The 18,344-nt window shown below is 35.5% G+C and overlaps 1 protein-coding gene across 1 annotated transcript; it reads right to left on the bottom strand.

Moving 5' to 3' along the window:
• Positions 1-10,003: 10,003 nt before the first annotated feature.
• Positions 10,004-10,933, bottom strand: LOC125096035 (olfactory receptor 5K1-like). The gene has a single exon (XM_047722669.1). It carries the CDS (start codon positions 10,931-10,933, stop codon positions 10,004-10,006), a length of 930 nt encoding a protein of 309 aa, XP_047578625.1.
• Between the last annotated feature and the right edge of the window lie 7,411 nt (positions 10,934-18,344).

The raw sequence follows: 18,344 nt of genomic DNA, 5'->3' as shown, positions 1-18,344 counted from the left end.
ACAAAACCAACAAGTCAAACATGGACTAGTAAGGCACCCAGAGATGACAAATGGTGGGATGTTCCTATGGGGAGGAGTGGTATTAACAGAATCCATGATTCCAATGACATGCAGAGTTTTCCTTCAGGAGCTGGTATTGATAAAGAGAAGCAGCTTACACTGGAGACACTGCCTATAGCACAGCAAGATGGAAGAAATATTGGGGTTTCTTTCCCGGACTCTTGAATTTCTTACTAGTACCTCTCATTGTCCAAGTCTAGCCTGAAGTTACTGGAAAGGGAATCTGGGAAACCGAATTTGGAGAAGCCATTGACTGTGAAACAAAACACAGGAAAAATTGGGAAATGAATTGAGGGCAAACAGGCAAATGATCAGAAGAATCTCATACTTCAGTTATTCTCTTTATGATTTCTAGATTTGGTGTTTTGGTAATAAAGTTCTTTCTCAAGATTTCTTCTTGTACTACTTGTATTCAGTTTTGGTTCTTACATACTTTGATAAAAGATGTGAATAGAAATCTAACCTTATTTCTAAATGACAGGCTCATTTTCCAATCACCATCATTTCTCCATTGATTTAAAATTATACCTTTAACATCTTCTGAAATTTTAAAGCAATTTAGGTTTACTTCTGTACTTTTATTTAGTTCTATATATCTCTTTATATAGTTTGACAGTCTACCATATTGCTTTATATTCTAAAAGTTTGTGGCAAGCATTTATTCTTCCAGATGATTCTTAGGATAATTTTGTATAATTAAGACAGAATATGAGAATTAAAAGAATTGGAAATGCTTAGGTATGCACACTAATTACCCAAAGGACATTATTCTTCTTGCTTATGCTTTTTGAATCAACCACAGAAAAGCATATGAAAGTTTAAAGACCTATATAGCAAAACTGCAATGTTGTTACCCCTCACTTAGGTTTCATGGTCACTGATCACAGTTCTAAAGAACCACCAGTACAGTCTGGAAGAAAGGCAGGGGCCCTGGGTGAAACATTCACAAGAAAAACCTAGAATTGATAGGCTATTTGACATCTGAATTGGTGACAAAAATATTCAAAGGAAAAAAAATAAAAACAAGGGGATTATTAACCCTAAAGAAAGGAAAATTATGTGGAAGAAAGGGAACATCATCATAGTACTCTATGTGTTTTTCCTATGAGTATAATTTATAATTTATACAGTCATAATGTTAACATTGAATATTGATAAACTTAGAATTCTAATATAGCTATATTGAAAGGGTGAGGGGATATGAAGAATTAAGTGTGGAAATTCTCATATTTCAATGTAGGAATTTAATAATTTTTAAAACTACAAAATCAACAAATAGTGGGGTGCCTGGGTGACTCAGTCAGTTGGGTGTCTGCCTTTGCTCAGGTCATGATCTCAAGGTCCTGGGATTGAGCCTGGCATGAGCCTCACTGCTCAGCAAGAGTCTGCTTCTCTTTCTCCCCCTGCCCCTCTTCCCTACTTGTGTATGATCTCTCTCTGTCAAATAAATAAAATCATTAAAAAAATCAACAAATAGCGACATAAGCATATGATTTAAAAATGCAAACATGTCTAACAAAAGAACAGGTTGAAGATTGGATAGTGGTGTGGGAATTGATATTTCTTCACTAAAAAATTTGAAGTTGTAGGGGGATAAAATGATCTTGAATAAGTAGATGAAATATTTAATGAATACTTATAATTAAGAGCAAGGATGAGCTGGCCCAATATGCCACAGTTTGTAAGTGACAGAATCTGGATTGAGACGCAGTGAAAGGTTGGGAGAACTAGAGCAAACAACTGTCAGTAACCTAGGGCTAGAAGGGGAAATTTTTCAACTTGAAAGAACATTGAAGAATGTTTCTGAAAAAGCCATAGCCGTAGGTCCACTTCTGAATGGCCGTATGAGAAGTTCCGTGGCCCAGTTTCCAACAGAACAGCATAAATGGTGACAATTTTATGTAAAAAACATTATTTAAAAATCATTGGGAAGTGGGGGCAGCTGTGCTAGTGTTCTGGCTGGTTCTGGCCACAGAGGCGGTCCTGACACAGGACCGCGTGACAGGGCCCAGGGCACCACAGGGTGGTGAGGAGGAGTGGCTCGGCGTCCCCCACGGGCCTGGGGTTCCTCTGGGTGAGCTGGTGGGCGCATTCTCCCGTGTACGAGGAGGAGGAAGAGAGCAGCTACTACAGCTGCAAGTGCCTCTGCGTGCTCAATAACGTGCTTGTATCCAGTGCGGGGGGATGGGGGGTATGTGCTGACCTCTGGCTTTCCCTCTGGACCCCCTGCAGATGCTGCTGAGCCTACACTATGATGAGAACTACCAGTATGGCAACATGGGACTACCTGACATCGACAGCAAGGTGAGAATGGAGATCAATATGGCGCCCACCGCCGCTTTGCTCTATACACCTACGCTCATCAGAGGCCATGAAAACCTTGTGCTTTGGGCTCTGTGCCCACATTAAGCTGTGAAAACTGAAGTGTTGTGAGGACAGGACTCACCTGAGAGCACCAGCGAGTCCATATCTCTGCTACTCCATCTTAGGGCCCCTCCCAGATCAGGGATTGCTACAAACCTCACACTTCCTCATGAGCTGGGACCTGGAGCTGTGGCCACTCTGGTTTGAGGCCATAGCAGTCTGGGTAAGCTCATGGTGTCAGCATCCCTCCCACTGCCCACAGGTTTTTTTTGGCACCAAGTGGATGATGTTCCTGGCTGTAGGTATTTATGTCCTCTTTAAAAAAAAAAAAAAGAAAGAAAAAGAAAAAGGAAAAAAAAATCTCTGGAAATTGTGCTAAGGGTATGCAGCAAATGAAACATTCATTCAAGAAAATAAAATTTGGTAAAAACAATGAGAATCTATAGCATTTGAGTCATAACCTGTGCCTTCCCAGCTCAGTGTGACTAAAGTTCCACTCCACTCATGTGTAGCCAAGAACACAAAAATTCCCCCCAACATCTTGTCTACCTCCTAGTAGTTGACTGTGTTACCTCCCAGGAGGCCCACACCTACAGCTTTTCTCATCTCCTTCCAGGTATGTATTGTGGAAGTTTAATTCTGGGTGACTGTGATCAAGAGTTTGGGGATCCCTTCTACCCAGTCCTCACTTATAAGGTAGAGATTGTGACACAACATAAATACCAGGACCAGATCACCCTTGAGCCCAGCTCATTTGTAAGGCACTTGTTCCAGACTGGGAGGGGCAAGCTGAGATCAGAGGCTGCTTGCTGTATCTACCCAGTGACCCACTTCTGTAGCAGGGTTATCACATGGAGAGAAGTGGGTCACTATCACTACTCGCAAGTCTGAAATTTGAGTCTTAGAGATTTTACCCAAAAGGGAAGAAAGCCCTTAAGAACAGGGACTTCCAAAAGTGTCCCCTAAGAAAGTGACTTTATTGGAAGAAGATGATTAGAAGGAGTTTGGTGGAACTATTGGTGAAACATCCAGCTGGTTTGCCAAGAAAAATACAGGATGGGAGAAAATAAGGAAGAGCTTGCCTCGAGTCAGAAAGAGTCTCAAACATTATCCTCAAAAACTATGCTTCAAAGGGGCCCAAATTTAATTGCTTATGAATGTGGTACAATTTATTCCCCAAGGCATTAAAAAGAAAGAAAGAGAGGGAGAGAGCATGCTTATGCTGTTGCTGGGAGTTAATGTGGCATAAGACCTGCATATGGTCAAAGAAAGAGGTAAGAGGACCTCTGATAAAGTCATGGTCATCCCAAGGGACTGTGTGTATGCTGCATCCTCTGGAGAGCAACATCAGAGGCTTTACACTGCAGAGGAAATGGACTTCATACAAACACACACACACACACACACACACACACCCTCCAAGTCACTAAACAAAAATATAACAAGACTCAAGGATGAATGTCAATGTATTATCTTAATACAATGTATTATCTTTAATGCCTAGTTCTCAACAATAAGAAAAAAGTCATGAGGTAGGCAAAAATGTAACCCATCCAGCAGAAAATCAGCAGAAAACATATATTGCCTGTGAGAACATTGGATTCAACAGAAAAAACTTAAAAATAATCATGATAAATATATTCAGATCAGAGCTAAAGGAAACAAGGATTAAATAAGTAAAGGAAGGTGTGAATGCAATATTATGTGAAACAGAGACCATCAATAAAGAGAAAGTATAAAAACAAATGGAAATTCTGTAATTGAAAAGTACAACTCAAAAAAATCACTACAGAAGCTCAACTGTAGATTTAAACTGACAGAAGGAAGATCAGTGAATTTGAAGTTATATCAACAGAGAGTATGCAATCCAAAGGAAGAAGGAAAAAAAAGAATGAAAAGAAATGCACAGGCCCTCAGACAGATAAGGCCAGCACTAAGTGCATCAGCATGTGCTTTTGGGAGGACCAGGAAAACACATTTCTGATAAAAGACTTACATAAAAAGATTCAAGTTATTTGTTGATAAAAAATTAACAAAAAGCACACAAACAATCCAATAAACATTGGGTAAAAAGACTGAACAAGCATTTTACCAAAGAAGAAATACAGATGATAAATAAGGATATGAAAAGCTGCTCTACATTATTTGCCATTATCTGCAAATTAAAGCAATAATGGCATATATAAAGGAACAGCTAAAATTAAGAAAAACAATATCAGTTGTTGGCAAGAATAGGGAATGACAGGAACACACACATATACCCTTACTGTGCCTACTGTCAGAGCCCAGAAGCAATGACATTGCAGAAACAATTAGCATACCTATGGCCCAGATTTTGGTTCTTAATACCATTTTCCAGTCAAAGAAATTAGATCTACTTGAAGAAATAGCAGATTTGGTGACTAGGGTAGGAAATAAATATGCAGGATGAACCTGGAGCATCTTGTAATGCCAGAAAATAGAAAAAAAAAATAAAAGCAAAACAACAAACAAACACAAACCCACCCTGCATACACAATGATGGGTGTGTGTCAAAGGGACACAGGAGCCAATGGAAACAGCTCCCTGTGGCCAAAGCTAGCATGATTTGAGCAGCAAAATTAATAAAGTAGTGCTTAATTTTATCAAAGTATAAAATAAATATCTGTGATTCTATATTGATGTAAATTGAGGTTTGCATATATAAATAAGTGAGGTGAATAGAAAATCTTCCATGCAGAAGAATTCCAATTTATACAGATACTTTGCCCCAGGGAGGTGGTCCATTTCTTTCCTCTCTGTAAGTGTGGACTGTGGATAGTTACTTCCTTACACAGAACACAGGAAGAGAGGGTGGAGACAAAGCAGCTTCACTGCAGAGGAACCCAACAACACTACCTCAACCAGTGGTCAAGGTCAACATCAAGAGTTACAAGTTGTGAGGACAGTATTTGTCACTGATAGGATGTAATGAAAATGGTGATTTACCTCCGGGGCCTTTCCCCAAAAAAGCTATCCCCCCAACCTAATCATGAGAAAAAATTATCAGAATAATCCCAATTGAGGGATATTCTACAAAATGCCTGATTAATATTTCTCAAAACTTACCAAGGACTTCAAAAACAAGGAATGTTAGAAAAACTATCACAGATGCCTGATGACTAAAGCATGATGACTAAATGACTAAATGATGACTAAATAAATGACATCATGATGACATGATGACTAAATATAAAGTGATATGCTGAATGGGATTCTGGATGCAAGGACACTAGATTAAACTGAATCAAGTATGAATTTCACTTCATCATAATGTATCTATATTGATTCCTTAATTATAACAAAAGTACTATACTAAGGTAGGAGGTTAATGACATGGGAAGATGGGTGTGTCAGATATGGAAATTCTCTATGCTATCTTTATTATTTTCCATAAATCCAAAACTGTTTGAAAAATTTTTTTAAAATTTGCTAAAAATTCTTTGAGGTAAAGTTCTTGTTTCTCAAAATGCAGCCAGAGAACACTTGGGGAAAAACAATCACCAGATTTCTGCTTCCAATGACAATAATTGATTCAAAAGTTATTGTCATAGGATTCTAAAACTGTTGGTGAAAAATTATTAGGGAACAAGAAATTCACATGGTGTCATTGTACCACCCTACAAATTAGATTTTTGTAACAAAGAAATATGTTATCTTTATCATAGAGCTGATGATACCACCTTAATGAAGTAATCGTTGAAGAGCTTCAGTTAACAAGACAAGCTAATGTGATAGGCTTCATGATGAGATAAGAAAAGCAACACACTTGTGATTTATAAATTTTTTAATTTAATGTTATCATGAGGAAACATCACAAAAATAGATATGGTTGGATATTTTACATGATGTCTGACACAAATATTTAAGTTTTAAATGTCATGAAAAGAAGAAAAAGCAAGAAGTTTGTTCTAGATTACAGGAGATTAGGGAATGATAATAAAACAAATAGTGGCCTTTAATTGAATTCTTGATGAAAAATAAATTGCTAAGAAGGACAATTTGGGGAAAACTAGGAAAAATTTTAATGTGAACACCCTCTCAGGTGATGTTAAATTTCTTGGGGTTAATAATGATATGACAGGGTGCCTGGAAGGCTCAGTCAGTTAAATGTCTGCCTTTAGCTCAGGTCATGATTCTGGGGTCCTGGAATCAAGCAGCATTCACCTAGGGCTCCCTGGTCAGCAGGGAGCCTGCTTCTCCCTCTCCTTCTGTCCTCACCCCACACCCTCCCACTAGTGCTTGTTCTCTCTCTCTCGATCTCGCTCTCTTTCTCTAATAAACAAAATCTTTAAAAAAAATGACAGTGTAGGAAATGTCTTTGTTCTTATGAGGTATATTTTGAAGAATTTATGGGTAAACTGTAATAATCTCATTGTTATGTATAGTCACATATACATTTTCAGATGGATTATTGGGCAAATGTCGTGCAATGTTAACAATTAATCACCTTAATTTAAGAAAATTCATGGGCATTTTCCCAACTTTTCTGTAGGTTTGAAATTTTTCAAAATAAATCTGAAAATGTCATTGATTCACATTTTTCTTGATTCTCTGCCCTATTTCTATATCCACTTAACAGCTTAGTTTCTTGAAAGTTTTCTTTTCCTGCTACTTTCACTTCTCTGTGTTGTGTACAATATGACTTAGTCGTTAAGAACATGGATTTTGGTTTGGATCCCTCAATTTAATCTCCTTGAGCTCCACCTTAATATTTCTGTGGACAAATTATGAAACCTCTTTTTCCCCATTTTTTCAGTGGGGCTATAGGAAATTAAAATATAGGAGTAGAAGTAAAAAATATAGTAGATAAGCTGAGTAGTTAAATGGATACTGATGAAAAGTTATTTGCAAGCAAAATGGGTGTCTTAGAATTAATTTAAAATAAAGCAGAAAATGAGAGATGAGGCAAGAGACATGAATATATCTGTTAATATTTATTGAATTGTAATAAAAGCATTTTTTCCAAACAAAGTTAACAGTAAGAAGATCTATTGGATTTTAAAGTGAGAAGAGATGGTTAATTCCAAGGACCCTGAGTCTTCCTCTCTGTGATTCCCTCAGCTATGCACTCATTTGTGTGTTGACTTTATCTCCAGGCTGGTTTCTCTTTTGGAGGCAAAATGGTTGTAGACTGTGCCAGATTTCATATCCACACAGCATGACATTCAGCGGAAGAAAAACTACCTTTTTGGGGGAATCTGTTTTAAAACAAAGGAAGCCTATATCCCAGAAACTTCCAGAAAACTACCTCTTTTGTCTCATTGGCCCCAAATAAGTCACGGACTCTTCCTTTAACAGGCCTCTAGGCTTCAGTGTTGCTAAGGGTTAGAAGTGGGTGTGCAAAAATACAAAAACAGAATTTGTCATATGTCTGGAAAAAGGAAAGGGATCAAAGCATGTGAATTTGACAACTAAAATTATCCCCTAAAATAGTGGCTACAAAGGAACAGCATTCATAGAACTCAGGTTTCCAGATTCCTTTACACTCTTAAAAAAGTGTTAAGGACCCTGTAGAGCTTTATGTTGTGGGTTATATCTAATACTACTTATAATATTAGAGATTAAAACCATGAAATTAAAATTATTTATTGACTTGTTTAAAAATAAAAATAACAAACCCATTGTATATTAATATAAATGATTATATTAAAATATATTAAAGGAAATGGCTAGTAAATGGCCAGATGTGTTAGATACCTTTTTAAGTATTAATGATAAGAAATTAGTAATAAGTAGGTTGGTACTCACAGGAAGAAGATAGGCCTTCATTTTATTATCCAGTAGTTACAGTTTCCTACTTTTTCTTTAAAATGTTGCTTTTATCTGTGCCCTCCTCTCCTTTTATCCTCCAGTGTCAGTTCTCATCATCTAATATATGAATTCTTGCAGTTAACCTCATTGCTTCTAGCTTCATTCCAATCAATTGCTGGATTAGTTTTCTAAAAAATACAATCATATTACCTGGTTCTAGGAAGTATTCAGTGTCTGATGCCTCTTGAGATAAAGTCTGATTCTTAAGGGTGGCATTTAAGATTCTCAGTAACCTGATCCCTTTCCATCCTTACTTCCCATATTCCACAACAGCTTTTAACAAGAGTTTTGTCAGCTTTCTGACTCTGTCCATGGTTCACCTCCTTCGTCCCAGTTCCCAGTGTCACACTTATTTCCATAAACATTGACTGTTATACTAGTATCTTTTTTTCTCCAAACATCATTTTTTAAAAATTATTTTTAAGGCACATCTTACTTCTGATTCTGCATAAGGGCTAAATACCCTAGGTGACAAGGATCTCCATTTCCTAAGCTCCCAAGCAACATTGATACAAATTCTAGCTCAATCTAAATCACCGGGTTGAACTTGACCAAGCCAATCATTGTTTCAAAGTATGAGGTTTTTACTGAGAAAATCCATACAAAATCATATCTAAGCAGTTGGTAAGTAATATATATGAAAGTTCTAGTTTTGTTCCTAGCAGATAACATGTCCTCAGTAAATTACTTTTTTCTTTCATATTTGCATATTTAGATGATCAATAAATATTTTTGTTTAGGTATTTACAATTTTCACTAATTTGTGCCTCATTTATGCTTTATACCATCTCCAACTTTTTGTTAATGTTGTGAATGTATCAGTAACTTACACTGGAGTCAGTACAAGTTGGTGGGATTCCTGATAACAAGATAAGTAATATCAGAGAAAAAAACTTTTAATTTAATGTATTCAAGATTACATTTCATTTTTGAATGACACCTCATCAAAGTATACGAAAATATCCAAATCCATGTGGATATAAAATCCATAAGTATCAACTATTTTAATTACAGATTGATAAATCACCAGTGTACAGATATGGTATTTCAGAGAACTTGAGAATAAAATTGACTAACACTAAAGATGAATATAGTCTTTTTTATTACACATTTTATTAGTATTCTTGTTTTTAATATTTTTTAATGGTGGTAAAAGATATATAACAAAATTTCCACTTTCAAGGATGAAAATATTGATTTGAGAATATTCTGTGTGAACTAATATTCAAATATATTCTCTTGAATAAACTCAAAGAAAATTAAGAATCAAATATATACAGTTTACTCCTGACAGATGGTGTTGCTTGATCTGGGATCAATTCTTGGGAACCTGGGATATGCCAGAGTTTGCTTTGGAATTCCAGAAATTTGTCAACAATATTATATGGAGGTGATCTTTATATACACTGACTTCTATTCCTAGTGTTATATTTATTGAAAATTGTAACTCAATACTCTTTGAAACAAAGTTAATAGTTTAATTTCTTTGTGAAACAGTTTGTAACCTGAAGAAAAATTATTTAGTTCATTGTTACTGTAAGGTAGTGGCTTAGATTTTGGAAAATATTATAGCAGAATCTCTCCTTGCTGAATTTACTAATTTGACTCCTATACTATCATGTTTTAGTAATTGAATGTTTTATGTACAAAGTGGCTCTCTTCTACTTTCTCAACATTCCATGATTTAAAAAACATTTTTTCAAATTTAACTTAATTTTCTACAGAGGATGATATTTCTTCTAGAATGTTATAAAATATTCTTTATAATTTTTTTCATAGCTTTTATTACTTCCTTATTTCTTAGACTATAAATAAGAGGATTTAATAAAGGGATCACTAGAGTATAAAAAACAGCACCAGGTATATCTTCATCCTCTTCTTTAACTGAATGTGGGCGAAGGTACACAAAGAGAAGAGAACCATAGAATATTGAGACAGAGAGAAAGTGAGATGTACAAGTAGATAAGGCTTTGCCTCTTCCCTCTTTGGATTTCATTTTGAAAATAGTAAAGAGAATGTAGAGGTAAGATATTAAGACACTGACAATGGTGAAGACTTGAATCGAGCCTGAAAAGATAAATAGTACCATTTCATTGACATAAGGGTCAACACAGGAAAGTCTGTATAATGGAAAAACATCACAAAAAAAGTGATTAATTTGATTTGACCCACAGAAAGTTAACCTGAAGAGAAATCCTATATGAATCATGGAATGAAGGTTTCCAGCTATGTAGACCCCTGTAGTCATCTGAATGCAGAGTTTCTTTGACATCATGGTGTGGTACTGCAGTGGGTTGCATATGGCCACATAGCGATCATAGGCCATTGCTGCCAGGAGAAAGCAGTCTACAGTTTCAGCAAGGGAGAAAAAATAAAATTGTGCAATGCATTCATAAAGGGAAATCATTCTGTCCTTTGAAAAGAAGTTCTCTAACATTTTGGGGGTAATGGCACAGGAACAACAGGAATCCATCAGAGCCAGGTTGCCCAAGAAGATGTACATTGGTGTGTGAAGACGACGCTCCATAAAAATCAATGCCACCAGGCCCAGATTCCCCACCATAGTGATCACATAGATAGTGAGAAACACCACAAACAGGAGGCTCTTCAACTCTGGGTGATCTGTAAATCCTATGAGGATAAATTCAGTGGTCAAGGAGTAGTTATCCTCAGTCATGTCCACCTTCTCTGTTGAGATAGGAATTTTGGAGATACAAGATTCTAATTTAAAGTGTGCATAAATTTCCTTCCAAATTTTTCTTTTACAACAAAGAGAGGAGCTTCTTTAAACTTCCCTTAGTATCTCTGGATACAGGCACACACATTCCCCTAAAATGTCAGCTTAATAACCTCTACTCTGTAAATCAGTATTCCCATGAATATTTTTGTAATTCCAAGAAGAATGCTTACAGTGGATAAGGTTTATCTTTATGAATTCATGCATGAATAGTGTAAATTTATCATTCCTATATTTGGTTCATTGTTGGAAAATATTTCAGTGTCAGTTTTTGTATTAAAGATCCTTAAATTTACAATCCATTTATATATATATATACACACATTTTTTTAACTGAGCAAAAAGCTTTCATATACTCTCCCAGTGGAGTGAATGCTTGAAAATAACATTCAACAGATATTTAATTTATATCTTAGGAATTGTATGAAGATCACAAAGGATTAAAAATGGGATCTTCACCTTCAGAGAAAATTACTTGGAATATCCAAGGAAATAAATATCTATATATTTTCACCTCTTCTCATACCTTTCCCTGGTATTAGCTCTGTCCATGACATCATTCCTGTTGATCTTTGCCCAGATTTCTAAATCCCTTCTTTCTTTATGTAAACCATACATATAATGCTTACATATAATGTTTATGCATACATATAATATTTACATATAATGCTACTTAAGAAAGTTTAAACTAAATTCTCCAGACCACATTGATTTTCACTTCCCGGATTCTCAAGCATATCCTATATACCCGACACAATCTAGAGTTGCCTGTGTATAATCTACATGGCTTTTCCCCCTCATATATGCATATACAGTTTCTTTATTAGAATTGTAGACATTTGAGTTAAGCTATGACCTATACTTATAAGAGTTATTTAATGCTATAGAGAAAAAAGTATTGATTCCAGTCCTAGCTTCAAACACCTGAGATAGGTGAACTTGTCAGTATACTACCACTGATCCTTAGTGACAGCTTTGGTTTCTGAAAACTGAGACTGCTTATCTTGAAGAATAGCCTACAAAGGAATTTCAAAATTTATCTTTAAAATTTATCATTAAAAACATTATGTATCATTCTCTAATCTGAATTAACCTGTCTACTATTTTCCTATTTCCTAAGGAAACTTATATAAGATTTTCTGAAGTATATCACAGTACTTTAAAAGCTAAAAAAATAAGCTTGCCTGCTTGCCTGTATATTTTAGTTTTGTAACACTTAGCAAAGGAGAAAAACCTTAAATCTTAATATGATTTTTGAGATGGGGCTCCTGGGTGGCTCAGATGATTAAGCATCTGCCTTTGGGTCAGGTCATGACATCCAGGTCCTGGGATTGAGCCTCATGTCTGGTTCCCATCTCTGTGGTGAGTCTGCTTCTTCCTCTCCTACTACCTCTCCCCTTCCTTGCACTCTCTGTCTCTCTCTCTCTGTCAAATGAATATACAAAAAAAAGTTAAAAAATATGATTTTTGAGAACAAATTTTGTTTTCTTTCAAAGATTATCTTTTATCATTACTTAGTGATCCATTAGGATATATTGACCAATCTAATTATGTAAATTCTATGGTCAAAATGTGTTTATTTTTCCATAATTGAAACATCAAAATGAAAGTACAGGTTGAATGTTTTATTTTTTTGTCTTAAAATATTACATATAAACCATTTAATTATTCAGCTACGTTAGAAGTAACTTTCAATGTACTTTCTGGGTTATTTAACAGAATTAAGCTGTATTCTTACCTGTATATTTTGAAAATTTACCTTATAATCAGAAAAGATCAGCATGAACTCAGTTTAAATCTCATGCTAATTTACCATAGCCTTCAGTTGTGGGAAGACCTAGAAAGATGAGAAGTTGAAATCTGAGAACAATGAAAAAATGCTACCTAATTCAGATACACAAATAATTATGGGTGCTAATAGTAAAGGTAAAGATAAATTTGAATACTTCCTTTACCTGAATGTTGAAGAGTTTTATAACATCACATTGCCTTTTTTTTTTTTTTTTAATGGTGTTAAGTCTTGTAAAATTTCAGGATTTAAATTCCGGTCTCAAAAACATTTGGGATTAAAAGAATGTAAATCTGGAAGACTACTAATAGTTCAGTGTCAATAATTATGTTCCTTACAATGCAAAATTAAACTTTCCAACAAATGCTTATGGGACTTCCCTACAATGACAGCGGATTTCTATGGGGAGATTCAGTACCCAAAACATATTAACTCTGTGACATATTAAAGATAACCTGTGAGACAATGAGGTTAGAATAAATGATCTTAGTTAAAGTCACTGTCATTTGATATTATCTTGCTGATTCTTATGTAAATGACATCATTTTTAGAATTCTGTTCATTATCCTGTGCATATAAACATAAAATGAGCAAAAGAAAGTCTCAGGTCAGTTTGGACAGTTACTGGAGATTAATAGGGTTTATGAAAGATGATGAGCATTTAGAGAGGAGACCAAAAGTTGTAGTAGGGTTAGCTGGCTCATCAGCACCTTCACTCTGAATTTTTTCCCATGTATTGCAAAACCCTCATGGAAACGTTGCTGTTACCCTTTAGCCCCACATATGATTTACTGAGTTGTTCTCTGTTCTTTTCAGTTCACCCAATTCCTTTATCTTTCTTACCCTGTTTTCCCCCTTCACTCTACTAATCATATAAATATACTGTATATTTAATACGTAGATCATGTCTATAAGCAGTTAATTGTTCCCACTGCCACCATTTGCTATAGACATAACATGGAAGGGATTTCTCTGTGATGTTCATTCCTTAATTTCTTTTTATTTTTTTATTTTATTATCATATAATGTATTATTTGCTTCAGGGGTACAGGTCTGTGAATCATCAGTTTTACACAATTCACAGCACTCACCATAGCATATATTCTCCCCAATGTCAAAACCCATTCACCCTATCCCCCCCCACCCTCTAGCAACCCTCAGTTTGTTTCCTGAGATTAAGAGTCACTTAAGGTTTGTCTCCATCTCCCGTCCGATCTTGTCTCATTTTTTCCCCTCCCCTCCCCCCACAACCCCCTATCTGTCTCTCCAATTCCTCATATCAGAGAGATCATATAGAATACTATGCAGCCCTAAAAACCCTGAAATCTTGCCATTTGCAATGATGTGGATGGAACCAGAGGGTATTATGCTAAGTGAGATAAGTCAGAGAAAGACAATTATCATTCCTTTATTTCTAATGCCTTCAATAGTGGTACTTTGTAGTGCTTAACACATATTTGTTGAATGAATTAAAATTGATACTCTACTGCTCAGGAATTTGCAATGGTCTCTTATTAGTTTTTAAACCGAATTCATTTTTTCTTATTTTGGTATTCCAGATGCTCCACAGTCAGCCGTCTTATCTAACCCCTTCTTTTCTTCCTCTTAGGTCAGGGCACTTGGTCATGTTGCATCCTTTCACTGCTCTTCTGTGCTTCAGCTAATTCACTTATTATGTTTCCCTCATCTAAATCTCCTTCTCTCTTTCCTTCCATCTCAAAACTACTCATCCTTGAGCTCAAATCAGATCTCCTTCATGAGGACTTTCCTAGGTCCTTAAACAGAATTGATATTTTCTTTTCTTGATTTACGTGATACTTAACTGCTTTTATAATGGTTTCACCACTGTATCAAGTGTGACTCATATGTGTCTTGACTGTAAACGTCTTGACTACATATTAAGTCACCAATCATGTCATGCATCTTTTTGAGAAACTGAAAACAAACTGAGCTAGATCTTGCTGCACTAACTGCTAACATTTCCATTCTGTGTAACTTTTATCAAGTACTTTCAGCATGAGGGGTATTGGAAAAGACTATGAGAAGTATGTGCACAGGATGTGAAAATGGTGGAGATAAATTCTTAGTTTTTATATATGACTCCTGACAAGAAGCTCTGCATCTAGTGGGCAGAAAGAAAAGCACTTACATTGCTAACCAGTGTGCAATTTAGGCTGTAATATAAAAGAAGTGTAAACATGTTATGTAAAAATATAGTGAGGGAAATGAATGGTGACCTGGAAGAAGAAAGGAAGGCTTCCCAGTGGAAGTATAATTTCAGATAACTTTACAGGATAAGCAGGATAAGAATTGGGGAAGAACATGAGGAAAAGCAGTAGACTGAGGGAACCATGTATAGAAGCCTGGATTTTAAGAGGAGTCAGATCTAATTTTTTAAAAAAGGACAGTAAACTAGAGTTGCTGAAGTTTATTCGTACATGATAACAAGGAGACACAATAGGTAATATAAAAAGAATAGGAAAATAGATTGGAAATTGTCTTATTTGAATCCTTCCCATTTATTTTCTCTGCCCTGCCAATTCACTAAAACCTTCTCTCTCCAAGGTTACAACCAACTTTAAATGTCAACCCTGAAGTATATTTAATTATATTCCTAACCAAATATAGTGTTTGGTACTATGAAGTCTTCTATGTCTTCTTTTGGTAACCCTCTCTGCGTTTGTCCTCTTGATTGTTCCATCTCAGTGTTTACGCTCAGTCATGTTTCCCTCTTTGCCCTGAATGATGCTTCTTTCTGATTGTATTCTTGACCTCCCTCTTCTTTCATTTTAGAGTTTTCCCCATATTATCTCATCTTTTCTTGTGTTTTCACCTATCTTTCATCTGCTGATGGCTTCACTAGAGAAAATATTTCAAACCATTTGGTGTATATTCATATTAATAAGATCACTGGTTAGTGTGTTCTAAATATATATATTCTTACCTACAAATTAGATAGATGTACCCATATACTAAATTACTATGTACTATAAAACATGAGAAGAGGAATTCAAAAAGAATTAGACTAAAGAAATGGTATTAAAATGTTTAGTTTTATGTATTCATAGATTTAAAACATTGTTTACTCCCCACTAACACTATTATTAATTAATAATCTTATTCAGAAAAATGTGACTTACGGATTATTTAAATTATAGCTTAGCACTGTTATACGGCAATTCAAACACTTGCTTGTATTTGTTTCCAAACATCTCTTAATGTCTTACAAAGTTGAAAAGTTACAATACACAGATAGATCTGCTCAAATGCGAGAAGAATGCAAGCTTTGAGTGGGTTTCAGAACAAGAAAGCTTTCTTCAGCAGGTTCACACTGACTGAACAGACCAATAGTATTAGAAATATCTGAGTTGGAGTTTATGGAAATAAACTGGATATAAAATATCCAATATTAGAGTTTATGGAAAACTGTGATAGGAGAACCATAGCATACCCCTTTTGGTTTCAGAACAAGACTTTATTATCTTTAGGAGAGAATTATAAAATATTCAAAAAATAACTTCCTGTTGTGCTGTGAATCTTGCTAGAGGAAGAAATTCTAATCTTGGGATATCACATGACCAAGAGGCCAGAATTGCCTTCATGAGCAGGACTTTGTAAGACAAATAAGTACAAGATTGAGCTGGCCTAGGAGTAATTCACTAGAAGATGAAAAAGGCACATTCAAGCATCTGGCATGAACAGAGCCTGAGAATACAACAGGTTGCCCAAATAGGTAACCCAGACCTCGGCGTCATCCTCCACCATTGCACTGACCTCTTGTCCTCATCTCACTTGTCGACCTCAAAGGCCATGTTGGTTCTTAGATAATTAGCTTGGTATATTGGGGCAAGCCAAGATGTCTTGCTGCTAAATACTGTTAATGACTGTTCCAAGGAAAGTGTAAATTCCAGGTCCCTGCCTTAGGCGTGGAAACCTTGATGGGAGAACCCAAATCCCCACTTCTTCACCAGATTGGCTAAGGTCTTTGTTGTGACTATAGTCAACTCAACCTTCTGTCCAATGTTACTTCCTTCAATCCATCAATAATTATGGAGCCTGAGAGCATTCTCCAACAAACTTCTACATGCACATCTCCATCTGAGAGTCTGGGTTTTGTTTTGTTTTAATATCTCAAACCATTGCTACAGAAAATAAAGAAAATCACAAGGTCATGTGGGCAGAAGACTGTAGTCTTTGGAATGCATTTTGTGATACTATTTTTTAAATTGGTTCCTGAATGAAAATTAAAATGAAATAAAAGGACTAACAGCAGTGAGAGCTGAAGCCACTAATATTATTCAGTGAGAGATGATAAAAGCATAGTGTGTGAGAATTACTATAAATGGAAGGATGTGGACACATGTCAGTTATATTTCTGAGATAGAACTGATAGATTGTGTGAGATGTTAAATGTGAAAGCAGAGAGAGATGCAAGATTTCTGCTAATTTCTTCTTTGCCCAACTAGTTGGAGGATGCTCCATCAAGATAGAGAAGACCAGGGATATCCATGTTTATAGGCAAATTAGAGTGGCTTTTTGATCATGTTAAATTTGAGATGTCTTTGAAATATTCAAATTACTATGTCCTGCTTGGCAATTGAATAACTAAGTATGGAGATTAGGGAAGATGTCGGGCTGGGAATATGCATTTTGGGTCACCTTCATATTAATGAAATTAAAGCCATAAAAATAGGGGTACCTGGGCGGGCCAGTGGATTAAGCATCTGCCTTTGGCTCATGATCTCTGGTTTCTGGGATGGAGCCCTGCATCAGGCTCCCTGCTCAGCAGGGAGCTGATTTTTCCCTCTCCCTCTGCTGCTCCCCCCGACTCTCTCTGTTAAATAAATACATACATACATAAATAAATACATAAATCTTTAAAAAAATCCATAAAAATAGATGAAATCATATAAAAATAATAGAAATACTAGAATAAAGAATCTCATGGCTGAGTCTTTTTCAATCCTATCCTTTCAACTATGGGTAGAGGCAGAAGAGTCCCAATCCTCCTACTTATTGCAATTTAGTTTAATTACTCTTAAAAAAAAAGCCTGTCTTCCCTTCTGCAATATAAATATAGGGGCCAGAGCTCTCTTGTTTTTGTTGTGCAAACTAGGTAGACTAGAAATAGACTTAGTGTATATACGTGCATGTGAGTGTAGGAACAAAAAAAGAGGCATAAAAAAATCAGTGAGTGAGGAAGAGTTAGTTAATAAATACTTTTAGAAGTACTGGTTAGCCATAAAAAAATAAAACTTTAATTCTCACTTCACAACATTATGAAGTGAATCCCAGTTGAGTAAAAGAGCTATGTATAAAAATTTAAGGTATGAAAAAAGAAAAAAAATATTATGTTTATATAATATCTCTGAGTGAGATGGAACTTATACAGTTAACACAATGGAAGAGATAAATGGTTAATCAATTAACCTAGGACTATTCATTAAATAATTTTCTTTACTGATTGATTTATGATGTTCTTATTTTACATGAAAGTTTACTTTTGGATAATCATTTTCCATTGATCTAGCCACTGATTCTCAATTTAAAACCAAATTGTTT

The sequence above is a fragment of the Lutra lutra genome, chromosome 1 (genome assembly GCF_902655055.1).
Source record: "Lutra lutra chromosome 1, mLutLut1.2, whole genome shotgun sequence".
In the NCBI taxonomy this organism is placed as follows: Eukaryota; Metazoa; Chordata; class Mammalia; order Carnivora; family Mustelidae; genus Lutra; species Lutra lutra.
The sequence above is the reverse complement of the archived record's forward strand: the minus strand, read 5'-3'. Positions and strand labels throughout refer to the sequence as shown.